Source organism: Geotrypetes seraphini, chromosome 12 (assembly GCF_902459505.1).
Source record: "Geotrypetes seraphini chromosome 12, aGeoSer1.1, whole genome shotgun sequence".
Taxonomy (NCBI): Eukaryota; Metazoa; Chordata; class Amphibia; order Gymnophiona; family Dermophiidae; genus Geotrypetes; species Geotrypetes seraphini.
This window is the reverse complement of record NC_047095.1, coordinates 13,247,803-13,267,076: the sequence shown is the minus strand read 5'-3', so window position 1 is coordinate 13,267,076 and position 19,274 is coordinate 13,247,803. Positions and strand designations below refer to the sequence as shown.

Genomic DNA, 19,274 nt, shown 5'->3' with positions numbered 1-19,274 from the left:
TTTATAGGATAGGATAGGTACCACATGGGTGTCCTCTGGGCATCTAAATACAGATGCACTGCTACAGAATTACCCCCTATAGGGACATAGCACTGCGGGGTTTCTCCGTGCAGAGGGGAAGGCAAACTGAATTTATTTGTGAGATACAAGTTACTGTGCCCTGTCAGTGACTCTTCCAAACAATGGTGGAGGTAAGTGAGATTACCTGAAGGGGGAAGATTGAGGAAAGGATGTTGGTGAAGGAGGATGTACTCCCCATTTTCCCTGCTGCCTTTGGGTAGGCTTAATTTTAATCTTGTTCTGATTTAGCACAGTATCTTCTTCTTTCATAAATATTCGTCTGCCAGTAGTAGGAAAGCAATCACAGGACTGCAGCTGCAATCTTTCATGAGATTAACTTTCACCCCCATCTTGGTTTACAGCAATCATATAACATTATTTGCATGTAGTAAAAACAGATCAGAATGCAGAAAAATACTCTGCTTTGCTTTATATCTAGGTTATTTCAATAATTGATTACCTAGCAACAGGAATAGTAGCAAATTGTCTTACTGAGTTTTTTCATGCAGTCTCGTAGTCTAGTTTCTAAACCAAGCACTCTCTGGTATAGCTCTTCATAGTCATACACTCCGATTTCCTCTTGAATTCCAGTGAGAACTGCAGACAGATTCCTAATTTCCTCCTTGAACTGGGTGATTAACTTGGCATCAGTTTTGTACTGTTCCAGAACAGGTATCAATGGCAGAAGCTCATCCATCTTTTCCTTTAACTCCTTAAAAAAAAAGCAGCAAGATATGCATCACAATGATTTTATGTTTTGATTTATTTTATTATGAATTTATCTGTGTATGTTGGTGCAATCTGTTTAGATTGTTATATAATGTGGGCAAAAAAATATAAATAGTTGAACAGAGTTCAATATCTTTTGTTACCATAAACATCTACTATTGCATAAAAATGAATAGAGAAACTTTACACCAAACTTATCAATGTCTCCTCTCCCCCATACCATGACAAGCCACACCCATTCCATTATCTCAAACGATGATCCCGAGTTAATCTTTTTTACCGTCAGTTTCCCCTTGCTTCTTTAGGTTTCCACTTCAGATAAGAACCAAGAGAGGAATCCGGTGCTCCAAGTCTCCATTCTCAACTACTAGAAAATTATTCCCCCTATTTTGCTATACAGTAGATGCACTTCTAGTTTATTCAATCGAATTATTCCTGTGACATTTCTCAGCCAAGGCCTTGCACCAGAGCACCTTTTGGAACTCTGTAATGGTGTCAGTTCTATAAATTGGTACCTCGATTCAGATGCCCCAATGCTGTGTGCTTGGCATTGATTTTATAATGGCATATTGGCACCAAGATTTTATTATAGAATACTAGCATCAATTAGCATTGGCATTCTCATGTTTAGATGTGCCCTTTCATGCCTTACAGAACAATGCCTATTTCACATAGGTGCTTAACTGTAAATTAATGGCATCTTTGATGTGCATAAGTGGTATGCACCTCTAGGTGACACCAAAAAAAGGAGAAAAGAATCTCTGCACCAAATATAACCAAAAGCAAACAAAGCAGACATGACCAGATATCAAGCTCGTATATAGACTTTAGTCAGAGTCAAACATACACCTCAAACTGGAGCATGCTGGCCGTGTTTCAGCAAGTCTGTCTGCATCAGGGTCCAACATGTTCTTAGTTTATATACCTTATTAACAACTACTATCGTATCAAGCAGCCATATGGGGTAAAGACTTAGAAAAACTAATCGCACACACAAATAATTATGGAGAATTTAGGAAACACCTAAAAACTTACCTGTTCTTGAAATACCTAGGCAACGAACCAGGACATCAGCCCCCCCTTGTAACACCATCACATACCTGAACTTGTAAACTATTAGCCCTAACCCCCAATCACTAACTATGAACCACTCCACTCAATCCATGAACTATTTCCAATTCTTTGTAAGCAGCACGGCACTTCTTGGTCCTGCAGCACACAAACTATTGTTATCATCATTAATGTTGGTATTTTCAGATGTATACTACTAGACTCTTTAATTCGTTGTATTTACAGCTTCTCTTTATTGCATTCTCTCTATTGTAAACCGCCTAGAAGTCGCAAGATTGTTGGCGGTATATAAGAATAAAGTTATTATTATTATTATTATTAAACAGAAGATCAAAGAGTGTATACAAAACATAGCCAACGATTCTGACACCAGCTCACAGAACCAGACTGAACCTCAATTACATGAGTGACATAGTGGAACAGCAATAATCCACCATTGGTTAAAAAAGCATTGTGGTGACGAAACTGATGAGTCATCATGAGCGTGAGAAAGCAGCAATGGAGGGCTGCAGTGCCACCTAACAAACAGCTTCTCTTGACATCTTTTTTTGGGTCACCTCAGATTTGTTTGCTTTTGTGTACCACTAGGTGCCAGTTTATAGAATTGCCTTTGAGATTTCTTCCTGCCCAGGAGGGGAAGTCTTGTATGACAGAAATATCACAGGACCTGCCCCTTTCATTTTAATGCTGTTTTCCTTAAAATATTCACTGGATTTGGGGAGGAATAGCCTAATGGTTAGTGAAGTGGATTGAAAATTGGGGGAACTGGATTTGATTCCCATTGCTACTCCTTGTGATTCTGGGTAAGTCAATTAATCCTTCATTGCCCCAGGTACAAAATAAGTATCTGCATAAAATATGTAAACTGCCTTGATTATAACCACAGAAAGGCAGGAGATCAAATCCCACCCCCTATCCCTATAAGGAGGCATCTAGATTTAGACAGCAAAAACACAAGTGCACATAGGTGAACACACTGAGTGCCAATGACCATATTCTGGCTACATGCTATGCACCAGTCTTAAATGGTCATATTTTACAGGTGGGTATTCATTTGGGAAAAGGTTGGACAGAGCATGTATAGGGTTCACAATTAGATGCGTAAATTATAGAATGCTATGATTTAGTCACATTTTATTAACAATCTAGCTGTGAGCATGTACACCAGCTCTAGAACAGAAGTACATATTTCATCTGTTATACTAATATTCTACAGTGTAAAGAAAAGTAGATGCCTATTTTTCCTTATAAAATAAAATCTCCTGCCCAGGTAAATCATTTTGAAAATTGGATGATAGGCTTTTGATGTATAATTAAGAATTTATAAGATTTCATTTCATTTAAGACATCTAAATAAAACACAATATTGTATAGGGGCATTTAGGTTGGAAAAAAGGATATCCAGGTCAGAATGTTCAAAATGTGCAACCTGTATTATAAATGGTTCTCTGAATATGGAGCTTTATGTAAAATACCTGTATTACAAATGGCTCTCTGAATAGGGAGCTTTTTGTAAAATACAGCAGAGACAACCATTTTACAATGAAACACATTAAAGAAAAGAGCATCTTTTGCATGTGTAAATAGTAGCATTTACACGCATAGGACTAAATTCTATATGTAGTTCCAGAAAAATCAGCACAGAATAAAAATGTACTTAGTGCTATTCTATAAACCATACCTAAAGTTAGGGGCAATATATAGAATATACTTAGTTACCAGCTCCATGACTAAAATTTAGACATGACCATCATTTAAGCCAACTGAAACTTGGTGTAAATGCCCGCACCTAAATTCTGTGTAGATCTGGCATATTCTATAACAATGCATGCAATTTCTAGGAATACTCATGACCCGTCCGTGACCTTCCCGTGGCCACACCCCCTTTTAAGATCCACACATTAGAATTTACACTTTATAGAATACGTTTAGAAAGCTGTAAATTCTAATTAGTGCCAATAATTGCTTGTTAGTGGCCAATTATCGATGCTGATTAACTTACTAAACAATTAAATTACGGGCGCAATTTGACCACATGGCCAAATTTGTGCTTGCAACTTTAGTTGCAATAAATTGAATTCATGGGATTTCACAAAGCTATGCATAAGATGTGAACAATTAATAAACTATTGTTCAAAACTCTAATTTTGGTGAAATCATGTTGGTTTTCAATGCAACAGGGATAAGCACACTTTCTTCAAGATCTCCTCCTAAGCCCTGGCACAAATGGAAAGTTAACCCATAGTTACGTTTGACTGGAAGCAAGCACAAATATGAATGAGATATACGTGAATTGTCATTCTAAAAGTCAAAAAGGTCTAAACCAGTGTCTTGCAAACTTCTCCAAGCTGCGGCTGGAGGGTGTCCACACAGGTGCAGACATCAACATGATGACATCATGTGCATGAGTGATGTCATCATGTTGATGGCCCTGCATGCACAGAGGCCCTCTAGACAGGGACTAAAATGACTACGCTGGTGGGGAGGTGCGGAGGTGCAGGAGAGGCACTGGCAAGGAGGAGAGTTGCCAGTGCCGGCTGACTCGCCTACATGATGTGCCTCTTGCGGCATTTCAGTTTGTGATACACTGGTGTAAACCATGCTCAGAACATGCCTCTTTTAAATTTGTTCATACTATATGTTTATACTGTAATTGTTGCCTAACTTTTCTCAAATTGCCTCTATGGCTTGACAGCTTAAAATGTGCTGTGAGGATCCACAGCATAAAACTTTTCAAAATCTTTGTTAAAATAGGACTAAAGATCAAAAATAACTAGTAAATGGAATTGTTTAATTTCCATGTCAGATCTATTTTATGTAAAAGACATTTTTGTGTCAGAGATAAACTGTAAGGTTTGAGAAACAACACAGCCACATGGGAAAACGTATTAACAGTTTTGGCAAGTTTTCCGTCACCATGAGCTGAAAAGTTTGAGGAAAAATGAGTGCATCCATCAGTATGTTTTTAAATGGCACTAATTCCTTTCTGGGCTACGTACCCTTTCCGTGACTTGCCACATTAATGTTTGAAGTTGCTAAGGAAGATGCTGTCTGATATGACTTGAAAGGGATGACAACAAAGTCCACAGAGAAGCAGTAATAGGACATGATATATGAGGACTGTGAAACAATCGCTTCTCAACCAGATGTGCAGCTGTGCCTTAAAGGGGCAGAAGGCCATTCACCACAGCTGATTTTAATTATACACTATGCTGGGTTTCTGACTCTTTAATGTAGTACCTGATGCTTTCATGACTTTTAAATGGAGAAAAATATGAACTGCCAAGCGTTATAAACCATTTGGGATGTTAACCCCTTTGCATTTCAGAGTTTGGGATTGTACAGTCAAATCTCGGTTTACGAGTACGGCGGTTTACGAGTGTTTTGCAAGACGAGCAAAACATTTGTAAAATCTGCGAATCGTAAACCGAGCTTGACTCGCTATACGAGCGTGTCCCAAAGTAAAACATCCCGCATTCCCCTCTCCATACCTTGCAATGCATGCACACCGACTGCAGATTTTCTTTCTGATTCTCTTCCACTTCAGTTTTGCCTTTTAGGGTGTCCAACCTGCCGCCCCGTGTGGCCCGCTCGAGGGCAATGCGTTTGTTCCCTCTGCCGCCCCTGGATGATTGCCTTCTTGCCTGCTCCTTCCTCCTTGTTGTGGTGTTTGCTCAGGGCCACGGACGACAGCTCCTACATGCCTTCTGTGGCTGGTCTGGAGACGCTCCCTCTGACGTTGCGACGTCAGAGGGAGGGCTTCGGGGTTTGCCGCGGGGGGCACTTGGGAACCGCTTCCTGCGGCTTTGAACGAGCACTGTGGCAAGAAGGAGGAGAAAGCCGGCATGAAGGTAGGCACCCGCGGCACAGGGAAGGCTTCCGGTTCGGTTGCGGGGGGCACGTGGGAACCGCTGCCCGCGGCTTTGAAGGGGCACTGCGGCAAGAAAGAGGAGTAAGCCGGCATGAAGGTAGGCACCCACGGCACAAAACAAACGAAAAAGAAGTTAAAGCTGCAAGGCCCAAGTGAGGTTGGTTCGGCTGTGGAAAGAGCCCCAGAGCCCCAGTTCTGTTATGTTTATGTCAGTCGCTGGCAGCAGTAGCAACAAATTGTCTGAGTCTCTGTTATATCCTATGGGGAACTTTGCTTTGATAAACGAGAATTTTGAATTACGAGCATGCTCCTGGAACGGATCATGCTTGTAAACCAAGGTACCACTGTATTTTTATTTCTGCATTCAAATTACACTGCACTTCAACATAACTCAAAGCTACATAACATTATTATTATTTTCTGGAAGAAAAGTCCATGGGTGCTGCCAGAAATAATATGCATGTCACTTAAGCATCAGCAAATTTCATTTTTCAATTGCTTTCACAGAATGTTATTACTACTGCATAAATATGTTAACATAATAGGTGATCCTATTATTGTGCTGAATTATAAACTGACCTCATTCATGACACCTTCTACATACAGTATCTAGGGAATTCTATATATGGAAACTATTTCCATGCAGATTAGTGCAGGGCATGCCTACTCTCAGCCTCCAAACATGCCCTTGTGCAAAAAAAAAAAAAAAAAGGTTTTATTTTTTAGCGTGTACTGTAGCTAGCATGTGTCAATTCCTAAACTACTGCGGAACACCTGGCACACCCTGTTGCAGTGTATTTTAACTTGTGGTAAGCACACATTAGTGCTTAGCACAGCTTAGTAAAAGGGGTCCCTAAATACATTACTGTGCCTTTTTTTTAGCATTAAATCATAGATTCCACACTCTAGTCCAAGGGGTCAGGAACCCATTATACATTGTATGGTACTTTTCCCCCCGATTGAATTACAATGAACAATCACTTGCCACCATGGATTTCCTATCTCAAACCCCCCCCCCCTCCAACACACACACACGCTAAATAAAAATTAATACCTTTGCTGGCAGTGATACCCAAGCCTTTCCAATTGAAGATGTTCTCTGCCTGGGCACTCTCCCCCCCCCCCCCCCCGCCCCTCCCCACTGTCTGAGCAGTAAGGAAGTCAGTGGCATGCTTGCGTAGTTGCTGACACTGGCACTCTCCATGCATGCTCAGTTCATGAACTGAGCATGCACAGGGGGTCCTACATACCATCAACTTCCTCACTGCTCAGCCAGCATGGAAAGCTTGGGCAAAGAACATTGTCGACTGGCAGGGCTTGGACACCCCTATCAGCAACATCAACCATGCATGCCACACAAAATCTCTTGACATTTTTTGACATGTATTCCACAGGTTGCCTACCCCTGCTCGCAACCATTCCCCAAGCTTTGCCAGATCCCTTGTCATGTTATCAAGGTGTTTACCCTGATAGAAATTTTCAAAGTTTATCCAAAAAATTCTTCTGCAATGTCAGCTATAAAAATCTTGAAAATAACTGGACAAAGGACAAATCCCTGCAGGACACTACTGGAAACACCTCCTTCCTCAGAGTGAACGCCGTTTACTTCCCACTCAACAAGTTCCTAACCGAGTCAGTCATTTTAGGACCCATACCAAGGGTCCTCAGTTTAGTATTAGTTCCCTATGAGGAGCTGTATCCAAATCTTTGCTTAATTTATTTATTTAGCTGTTTAATATAATTGCTGGATATATGAGGGGCTGCTGAATAGGTCTCAGCCTAACCAAAAGGAGAATGAATATGGAACCATGAAACTTACAAGTTATTCCACACGTTTCTTGACACTTTTTATTTCATTTCATATCATTGAAATGAAAAGTATCAATAAGAGTGTGGAATAACTTGTATGTGTCATGGCTCCACATCATTCTTTTCTTGATAGGGTTGAGAAATTTTCAGTGGCCCCTTGTAGGGCAGCTATTATAAAATGAGGAAAATTGTTAAAAAGAAGCAGAGGGATCAGCCAAAAAGGTTAGGACTGAAAGAGTGGTTGATCGCTGGAATAGTCTTCCACTACAGGTGATGGAGGCCAGCAGCGTGCCTGATTTTAAGGCCAAATGGGATCGGCACATGGGATCTATTCACAGGGCAAAGGTAGGGGAGGGACATTAAGGTGGGCAGACTAGATGGGCCGTGGGCCCTTATCTGCCGTCTATTTCTATGTTTCTATGACTTTAAATCAAGCTTGGGCATTGTTTAAAAATACCATCTTGGAAGCCCAAAGCAGATGGATTCCACATATTAACAAAGGTGGAATAAAGAGCAAAAGACAGGCAGAATGGGTAGCCCTTTCAGGACCAAGGGACATATTTGTCCCATAACTTTAAAATCCTATCAATTTTGATTGGGATAGTCTACAGTTCTAAATTTGATATGTACGGATTCCATAGGATACTGCCTTTATGTAAACAAACTGGTTCCGACATTCATTCATTAGCGTCGTTGCCAGATTGACGAGAAGATTCACTTGCCACACCGTCCATAAACATAAGAACATAAGAAGTTGCCTCCACTGGGTCAGACCAGAGGTCCATCTCGCCCAGCGGTCTGCTCCCGCGGCGGCCCATCAGGTCTGCGACCTGTGAAGTGGTTTCTGTCCTCTTCTATAACCTACCTATAAGCCAGAAGTGTGATTTTTTAAATAAAAATAATGATATTTCACAAAAAAAAATCAATTTTTTGGCATCTGCAAGCCCTTTTTACCATAAAAATGTCGTCAAAACCACAAAAATTGGCCTACGATCCTTATGGTCCTGAAAGGGTTAAAAGGTGAAGTGAAAGAAGCTATTAGAGGCAAAAGAATATCCTTCAAAGATGGAAAACGGATCTGAATGGATAAAATATGAAGCAACATAAGCACTGGCAAGATAGATGCAAAGCATTAATAAAAAAACATAGGAAGAAAATCTTGCCACAGAGCTAGAAACAATAGAATGACACAGGGACAAATTTGTCACCGTCCCCACAAGAACTCAATTTCCCCATCCCGTCCCTACAAGTTTGTCACTGTCCCTGTCCCATTCCTGTAAGCTCTGCCTTAACCACACAAGCCTCAAACCCTTACGATTTTAAAGTATTTGAGGCTTGTGCAGATGAGGACAGAGCATACAGGAATGGGGCAGGGACAGGAAAAGAACTCACAGGGATGGGATGGGAAAATGAATTCATGCGGGGACGGGGAAAAATTTGTCCCCATGTCATTCTCTAGTAGAAACTCACAGTAGCAACTTTTTCAGGCACAGTACATCAGAAGCAGAAAGCCTGTGAGGGAACCTGTGGGACCATTAGATCATGAAGAAGCAAAAGGGGCACTCAAGGTCTTAGCAGAGAGACTAAATTAATTCTTTGCTTCAGACTTAATGTTATAAGATGCAAGAGATATACCTGTACCAGAAATAGTTTTTAAGGGTGATGTATACCATCCAGTCCAGGTGATCTATCATTCTTTAGCTTGTCAAGTTGGCTTAGTATGTCTTCCAAGTTCACTGAGATTCCTTTAAGTTCTTCCGTATCATCACTCTTGAAAACCATTTGAGAAATACAGTATAAACAAACAAGGACAATGGAACACCATTTTAGTTGGAGGAACCTCTCAAGCGCTCGCAACCTCTCAAGCGCTCTAGTTGCTGTTGCTAGGTTCAGCAAAATACTGAGGGTGGGGGACAGCAACCATTAGAAGATTAAGGAGAGGTCTTGCCTTCATCCCTCCTGTGGTCGACTGCTCAATCAGAGTACCTTTTTGTAACTTCAATAAGACTGAAACATGTCTAGACAAAAACATCTTTCTTTTTAGACATGAACATTTCTTCCCATTAGAAAATCATTGTTGGGCATCCTATTTTTGGGCTTTCAGTAGTCCCCACCCAAAATATGCCCACAACATACTTCCATGCTATTTGGACAAACTGCAATGTGAAACATCCAAATTCTGACTTTCCAACATCAGAATTTGGATGTTTTTTTTAGCAAATGGACATTTTTTTAAATGGCATTTTGAGGTATCTGTCTTCTTTGAAAATAAGTACCGTAAGCGCCTTCATGTTTTTATAAAATACCAGCATTAGCAAAAGAAATCACTCCTACCTTGAAGGCATGAACATTTATGCCTGCTCTTAAGCAGGTGTAAATGCCTGTACCTAAATTGTTCAAGTACATGCATACATTAGCATATTTTATAATCTACATAATACTGGCAAACTCTACCTTTACTCTGCCCAAACTCCACCCTTGTAAATACCTAATAGAAAAGTATGTCATTATACATATTTTTATGCCACTTGGTATTTTATCAGAGGCCATTCACCCTAAATTTTACATGTATATCTTATCTGTTACACTAGCATTCTATATAGGAAAATAAATATCTAATTTACTTTATAGACTATACTCCCATCAGATGCGCTCTAGGCATCTATATTCAGTGTTGTTCAAAGCACTAGGGGTCAAAGTAGTTAAGTAAAAGTAAAATAAATGTACATTTTAATACTTATATAAAAGTAAAAGTAGAATAAAAACATATTAAAATTTACTTAAGTAAAAGTTAAAAAAGGGATTGCCTAATATACTTCCCCCTCCCCTTTTATAAAACCGCAACAGCGGTTTTTAGCACAGGCCAGCGCGCTGAATGCTCCTGATGCTCATAGGAACTCTATGAATATCGTGAGAAGCACAGAGCATTCAGCACGCCGTCCTGCTCTAAAAACCGCTATCACAGTTTAGTAAAAGGAGGGGATAGTATTTTTTGAGTGAAAAGGAAAAGTACCATACCTACAATAAATGCAAATATTGTTAAAGTTTTTATCCTAATAACAGTTCAACCCACTTTGCATTTAGTAAAATTAAATTTTTGAAATGACTGTCACTCACGCAAGTGTGCTTGTGAGTCATTAATCCAGCACAGCTAAATAGGTGTTCAACAACTGCACTAGCAGAAAGTGTCTGGTTCAGTCTGATTTTTAAAAATAAGAAAAAAGCTGCTTCTCATCTGACAAGGCTTCAATATTACTGATCACTTCTGACTTTGTCTGCAGGTATTGATCAAGGGAATCTCTGTCTGAAACACTTGAATTCTGTAAAGGAAAGAACACTTTATCATCATTATTGTCATTATCATCTGCATTAGATATAGTTTTGTCTAACTCATTACTTGCATCTTCATCTTTATCTTCATTATCACTATGCTGTCCAATTATAAAGAAAGCTCTCCTAAAGTTGGAATCAGTCCCCCTAATATTCAAACTGCAGCAGATCACTATCTCTCTTGCGGTCCACGGCAATTCTGGGATATTTAGTGTTGGGGATGTATCCAGCCACTGATATTGAATATCTGGGTCAAGGTTCACCATCAAACATTTAGCTAGCCAAGCCAATATTCCGCAGCTGGCCAGCTAAGGCAAAGTGGCAAAAGATAGACTTGCTTTTTAGTTGGGTCTCTTTAGCCGCTAGCCTTAACTAGCCAGGCATTGAATATTGATGGTGTCCAGCTATGTTGTAAAACATAGCCAGTCACCTGCTAAACCAGAGAATAAGATATTGAGTTTCAGATAGCCAACTGTCTCCTGATGAATATTGTCGGATCGCCAGTTAAGTGGCGTTTAGCCAGCCAGGAACTGTTCCCGGCCAGCTAAATACTGCTGAATATCAGGCCCATTGCTCTAACAATTTTTCATCTGATGGAAAACTCTATTTGAATATCTTCAAGAACTGATGAAAGAACATCAAATGTGTAGGAACCCTTCCGTATTAAGGCCAGGCAAGCAGACTTCCTCTTCAAAGTCTCTTATCAATCCATTGGAGAGTTACCTCAAATGTAAACTTTTCCAATGGGCATCAGCATCAGCATGTTATTTGTTCACCTAAAATTTCTACCTGCTTCAGCTTCCTTTGCACTTTAAAGTGACCCAACTCATCACTGTTCTGTTTGGCTGGAGACCAGCAACCAGTTCATGGGTAACTCCACTGCTCTTATAAGCTATATTCACTGAATAGCAAAATTTAAGATGAGATGATCCACTGTTTTCATGATGAGGCTGAAATTGTAAAATCCTATTCCTGGTTTTGTTGTTATTCTATACTTCTTTACAAGTGAAAGAAAATAACCTTTTACTTAAGTCAATTAATTAATGAATTACAGTTGCTTACTTACTATATAACACTGCCTATGTTAAAGTGTACTGTTATTGGGGGGGGGCACTCGAGAGCCCAAGCAATATGAAGGCTTGACAAGGGAGCTCCAGCCGACCTCAGCCTAGTTTAACTGCTAGCAGCCTGTACACTTGATCCGTCATGCTCAATTTCGGTGTGGGAAAGATTGAGGCGGTGTCTGCCAGCACTTCTAGAGTGAAACGTCCAAAACCCGACATGCCATCTCCCACGAAGCATGATGCCGGCTCTGCTGACAACGATAATATGGCCGTGGTGGCTATTCAACTACAACTTATATCAAACATACTCACTGAGAGCAAAGACGATATTAAGGATATCAAAACCGAAATAATGAATCTCACCTCTAAAATGACCTCGCTGGATCACCGCCTGCAAACTTTGGAGCATAAAGGCTCTCAGCTGGATGACATCGCAGAAAATCAGCAGAAAGATCGAAAAGTACTACACATGCTGGAAGAACGACTTGATTTTGGCAATTGAAGTCGTCGGTATAATTTGAGAGTTGTTGGTCTTTATGAAGTTTCTGAGGGAGCGAACGCTTGTCAGTTCTCTGAAAAGTGGTTGCCTCAGGTGTTGTCCCTCCAGTTTGAGCGCTCACTCAAAATCGTGCGGGCCTATCATGTTCTATCCAAGCTACCCTCTGGAAATCAATGGCCTCATCCTGTAGTTTTGAAAGTTCTGCGTTTTCCGCATGTGGCCGCTATCTTAGTGCAGATGAAAATACTTCAAAAGATCTCCTGGCATGGTCAGCATTTTTCTCACTACTATACCGGACTCACAGGCATCATTGCACTATTGTCCGTTGATATGACCTCTCTTTCAATCCTCTCCTTGAATATTAAGGGCATCAATCATCCCATCAAGAGAAAGAAATTGCTTTTATATTGCAAGCAACGCAAAGCTCATATTGTGCTGTTGCAGGAGACCAAGCTCAACCCAAGGGAGTCTCTTAAACTGCGCAGAGATTGGTCTCTCATTGTCTTTTTTTCTCCAGCTCAAGGTAGTAAGGGGTGGCCATCTTAGTGTTTACGTCCCTGCGATGCTCCGTGGTCTCTTCCTCTCATGACACCCAAGGGCGGTGGGTCACTGTTACCTTGTCCATTGCTCATAAATCTTATACATTTGTTAATGTTTATGGACCCAATCAACTGGACCTTTCTTTTTCCATAGCTTAGTGCATCATGTCCCTTCACTTACTTCAGACTTTGTGGGTATGGAGAGTGATTGGAACTTAGTTCTCGATCACTTTCTTGATCATTCGTCTTCCACCCAGAATACTCGGCCCTCACACTCTTCAGCTTCTGCTTGACATTATTAGTACTAATAGCTTAGTAGATATTTGAAATACACCTTTCTCTCAGCTCTGCATGCCTCTGCTATGCGGTTGGATTATTTTCTTATTTCAGGATCTTTGATCTCCTCGATTCAGTGTGCTCAAATTTATTCTTGTCCACTGTCAGATCACTCTGCAATGTTTCTTCAATTGGCCTTCAATTGGCGAGCTTGGAGGTTTAATTCCTCTCTTCTGGGAGATTCCACCTTTGTGGAGAAACTGTCGTCATGGACTTTGGATTACTTTAATATTAATGATACCGAGGGTATTCCCTATCATGTGGTTTGGGATGCTTATAAGGCATACCTCCGCGGTCAAATCATAGCTTACATAGCCTACGTGAATAAATTATGTGCTTCTCAGTTCAAAATGCTTGATACCCAACTTACATCCCTTGAACAGCAGTATAGATGGCCTCCCACTTCTTTGCAGTCACAGATTCATACTTAAATTTCAATACAATACTATCTTGTTGGAGAGGGCTGGCTTAATGCTACAGAGTATCACGCTGTTTACTATGAAAATCAACATAAAGCTGGTAAATTGCTGGCCAATTATATCAAAAAGAAAAAGCGATTGGGGAGAATTCAGGCCATTCAGGATAGCAATATCTTGATCTCGAATCTGACCCATATAGCTGAGAAATTCAAAGCGTTCTATGAATCACTGTATCAATCCAGAGTGCAACCCACTTCTCCACAGAAGGATTCATTTTTGCAAGATCTCGTTTCTCCCCCTTTGTCCCCACAGAGCCTACATAGGCTTAATGAGCCAGTCACAGTTATAGAAATATCAAACGCCCTCCATAGACTACGGCAGGGTAAGGCCCCAGGCGGGGATGGTTTCTCTAATGATTTCTATAGGGGTTTTCATGACCTGTTGATCCCTAAGTTGTACTGCCTTTATACCATGTTCCTTACTTCTAAAGTCAGTACTTGGACATTTCTGGATGCTGATATCGTAGTCTTTCCAAAACCGGACAGAGATCCCCTTCTTACAAAAAACTTATCGACCAATCTCTCTCCTTAATAATGACTGCAAGATTTTTGCTAAGTTGCTTGCAGTTTGGTTGGCTACAGCTCTACCCATGCTAATACACCCTACCCAGTGTGGATTTGTCAGGAGTAGATTAAACTTAATAATGCCAGAGTCTTTTGAAATGTCCTGCAGGCAACTCATAATACCTCCACTCCTACATGTGTCATATCCTTTGATGCTGAAAAGCTTTTGACTATATGAAGTGGCGGTGTTTATTTCACACCTTATCGTGGTATGGGTTGGGAGACACTTTCAGCAAAATTGTGCGTTTGCTGTGTAGTTTCCTTTTGAAAATGTGGTTTGTGAGAAAACGTAGGTTCTTCTGTACTATGTATCTTGCACCTGCTACATGTACTTTCATCATTTCCCCTCCTCCATTTTTCCACACAGATTAAAAGGCCGACACTCTGAACAATGCATGCACTTTTACCCTCACTAAAGAGGCAGAAGAAACTATTCAAAACACATTTACAAATATAAACCTTTGATTATTGCAGACTTGCTCTAATGTATCTGCAGTTTGTAAAATAAACAGCAACTTAAATAGATCAAAAGGTACTTTTAAAGCATTAAGGGGTCCTATTATTAAGGTGCGCTAAATGCTAAGGCATCCATTATATTCTATGGGTGCCTTAGCATTTAGCATGCACTAAATCTGTTATTGCACCTTAATAAAAGGACCCCTAAATATTTCAACTATAATGCTGCTCAGATTATCATGTGGTATCCTTTAAAAATTTTGGCTATAATTGCCTACTTTACATCTGTAAACAATATTAATCCCACCTTTTTCAAAACCATGCAAGAAGTTTTTTACGCCGGCTGGTGCACTGAATGATCTGCGCTGCTCCAATGATCATAGAGTTCCTATGAGTATCAGAGCAGCGCAGAGCATTCATCATGATGGCTGGCGCTAAAAACCTCTTCCACAGTTTTGTAAAGGGGGAAGGGGGGTGAATGAACAATTTTCAAAAGTGTGCTAAAGGAAAAAGTCCTTAATTTTACCTATGGATTTTGTACCAGTTTTCAAAGAAGGAAATGAGTATGCTTTCCTTTTGAAAACTGCCCAAGGAAAATCTATCCAGAAATATGTATGGTTGTTGTGGGGTATTTACAAAAAATGGTGGAAAGGTACTCTACTTCTTGTCACTTTATGCTACTCGCCAGGGGTGGTAAGCCCAGTCTTTTCTTTTTGGTTATAATGTTCTTCGGGATCTCCTGACTAGGGGGCTCTCTTCCATGCGGGCCTTATTGCCCTTGTTGCAATTTCTCTGTATTTGGATGTTTTTGTACTTTTCTGCGTTTGTATACTGTTCGGTTGTGACCTTTTTCACTTTCAATAAACATAAGTTAAAAAAAAAAAAAAAGAAAGAAATATGTATACTTGCTTTTTTCTCCAGATACAATTTCTGATCAAAAACACTTCTGAAAATTGAAGGTTACATATTGTCTCCCCTGAGCCTAATCCTGCCCTGGAAAAGGCTCCTAAAAGATGCATGTAAAAGTTTGCTTTTACAGACAGTATGGGCAGTTTCCAAAAAGCCTCAATAATTATTTATGCTGGTTTTGACCTAGTTTTCTGTTCCTGGAAGGAGCCCCAGGAATAAAAAAAAATTACTATCTGTTAGACTCTATTTGAAAACCTAACCAAGTTTGAGAGGGTCGGGGAAACATCCACGGTCTTTGCAGCTTATTTGAAGCAGGCCAAAGGGGGAAGTATGGCCAAGGTTTTGAAAATCAAATTCCTACGTGTGCTCTTCTGCCCTGACCTCACCCCTGAATGCCCCTGTCACCATTACTAAAAAATAAGTGCTGTGAAACTCTGTTTGGCCTTTCAGCTGCTGAAGGGAAGAAAATATAATTTAGGAAAAAAAAAAGAATGCATTTAACCAAATAAGGGGCATCATTATCATTGTAGGCTACTATTAAGATAAGTTATTGTGCCACTATTTTATGTTATTATTGAACAGATCCTATCCCCCTCTTTTACTAAGGTGCGCTAACTGATTAGCACGCACTAATCAAATTAGTATACGTGTGCGCTAATCGGTTAGCGCACCTTAGTAAAAGAGGGCCTATGTTATGCAGTGAGACCTAGTTATGAATAACTGGGGTTAACAGAAAAATAACACATCATACTGGGACAGATCAAAGATCCATCAAGCCCAGTATCCTCTTTCCAACAGTGGCCAACCCAGGTCCCAAATACCTGGCTAGATGCCAAGTAGAAAACAGATTTTATGCTGCTTATCCTAGGAATAAACAGTGGATTTTCCCCACGCAATCTCAATAATGGCCTATGGACTTCTCTTTCATGAAATTATCTAAACATTTTTAAAACCCTGCTAAGCTAACTGATTTTCATCACATTCTCCAGCATCAAATTCCAGAGTTTAATTACACACTGTGTGAAGAAATATTTTCTCTGTTTTGTTTTAAATCTACTACTTAGTGGCTTCATCCCTGTTGTTTTCTTTCTCCGAAAAGAATAATTTAATTTGTAAGCTCCTAATGAAGCGGGCTATATCTCTGTGAGTAGTGAACCGATCAAGAGTAGTAGTAGGGACAAAGGACAACCCTTTATCTAAAACCTGCATTTGGGTAGAGGTAATAGCCATTCCTGAGATGTTGACTACTGCTAACCCCTCATCGATTGTAGCCGCGTTAGCAGCTGATTGTACCCTTGCATTTGGTTACGGTCTACTTGCCCTCGGTGTCTGCGGCCACGTCTCCTCAGATCGGTTCTGTTGCCCCGTCCTAAAAAACGTGCCGCTACAGAGCGAGAACTCCTACCACTAGAGTCACTCGTGGAGGAGCTATCATCCATAATCCTTACGATTTTTAAGGATTTTCTCCGCATTGCATTTTCCCGCCCTAAGAATTTGAAAAATCTATTAACATCTAAAGTGTCCCAGGTTGAAAATACCCCAGGAAACCACATGGCATATGGCCATTGTAATATGTGCTGCAACACGTTATCAATTTCATATTGGCAGCACTCACAGACCCATCAGAAGTACCAGTTAAGGCATCATACATCGTGTGAATCACAGTGGGTGATTTATGGCATCACATGCCCATGTAATTTAATATACTTGGGACGCACTAGCAGGAAAATTAAGACCAGATTGTCCGAACATAAAAGCAGGATTGACAGGGCTTCCAGGTCTGCCCCTTTTGTACCCCATTGCTTAGATAAAGGCCATGATTTTTATGATCTTACCTGGTTTGTTCTGGAATAGCTCCCGGGGGACTTCAGGGGCGATATGATGGCCTACATTCAGCTCAGAGAATAGTTCTGGATTTTTTAACTTCAGTGTGTGCACCCATACGGACTGAATGACAGCACTGAGTGGAACACGATTGTTTAGTATTGTTTTTTAGTCCTCCTCCTACTTGTGGTGATTGGCTTATCGATGCGTGACATCATCTTTGTTTGCTTTTAAGTGCGCTCTGCGCTCTGATTTGTTAGCTCCGCCTTCCTCCAAGCTGGCTCAGACTTGTGTTAGTGATGATCCTTACCCAAGGGTTCCTGATGAAAGGACGCTGAGTTCCCGAAACCGGGCTTGGTTGAACCTGATTTTCAGGGGTAAACTGACCATCATATTTCCCCCTGCTTCTTCAGCACAACTCATGAAGAGTATGTGAAGCTAAGTCCATTGCATTGTTTGGGGAGTTGACTGGGGGGATTCTTAGAGTGGTCTCTATGATTGATCTCACCTGTTTTGATTTAAAACACACATGAGGTACCCGATGATGGTGTGTAGGCAGGGGTATGGTTACTTTTGCCTCGTTGTGTGAAGCGCTGGAGAAATTCTCCCTTCGCTGACCCTCCACACTGAGGCTACCCACTTTCACAAATATTTAGTATATTATCTTATTTTGAAGTTGTGTTGGTACTCACAGGAATTTTCATCATTAGGCTACCACTCTCAGAACCCTTTTGACTGGTTCTGCCTTTTTTGGTCAGTATCTTTGTAAGCACCTGTGGCAGTTTATTTGGAGTTGTGTAGCGTTTGGCTACTCAAATTTGGGAGCCAATAAATCTTCGCATGATGCACTATTCTCTAAATGGTGCATAGAGTTGGATGCCATTTATAGAATAATATTTGGCCTCAGAATCCACGCCCAATTTTATGCACAAGTATTTACACCAAATAAAACCTGCTGTAAATTCTCACACCTCAATTAGGCACAGATCTCCCTTCTTCTATACAACTGTGTGTAAATTCCAGGAATGCCCCTGATCCACCATGTCCCTCCCCTGGCTAAGCAACCTTTTTGAATCTGAGTAAAATTCATATATTAATTCCAACGTCTAAAGATGTGTGAACAAATATTGATTAATGCCAATAATTGATTTAGCACTAATTATCATCACTAATTTTCTCATTTATCAAATAAATTGCAAATGCATATTGAATGCATACAATCCATATTTGCATGTACAATTTTGAGCAATGTCCTATTATAGATTAAGAACTGGTTGAAAGAAAACATAGAGTAGGTGTAAATGGTCAATTCTCTCAATGGAGAAAGGTAAACAGTGGGGTTCCCCTGGAGTCTGTGCTGGGACTGCTTCTTTTTAACATATTTATTAATGATCTAGAGATGGGAATAACTAGTGAGATAATTAAATTTGCTGATGACACAAAGTTGTTAAATCACAAGAGGATTGTGAAAAATTGCAAAAGGATCTTGAGCGTCAAAATGGCAGATGTGCAAGTGCATAGTGATGCATGTGGGAATGAAGAACCCAAACTATAGTTATGTAATGCTGGGTTTCTTTTTATTTATTTATTTATTATGGTATTTATATTCTGCCCATCAGGTTATCTAAGTGGTTCTGTGTTAGGAGTCACTGCCCAATGGAAAACAAAGATGAAAATGTTATAATGCCCTTATATTGCTCTATGGTACGGTCGCACTTCAAATAAAGTGTGCATT

General features: G+C 40.3%; 1 protein-coding gene across 5 annotated transcripts in view; it reads right to left on the bottom strand.

Annotated features, from left to right (window-relative positions):
• OLFM3 (olfactomedin 3) overlaps window positions 1–19,274 on the bottom strand; it is a 459,853-nt gene that overhangs the window by 46,447 nt on the left and 394,132 nt on the right. For all 5 annotated transcript variants that reach the window (XM_033916520.1, XM_033916523.1, XM_033916522.1 and 2 more), the window contains one exon: window positions 553–772. In XM_033916520.1, the coding sequence (XP_033772411.1) occupies window positions 553–772 (220 nt within the window). The remainder of the gene's footprint in view (window positions 1–552; window positions 773–19,274) is intronic.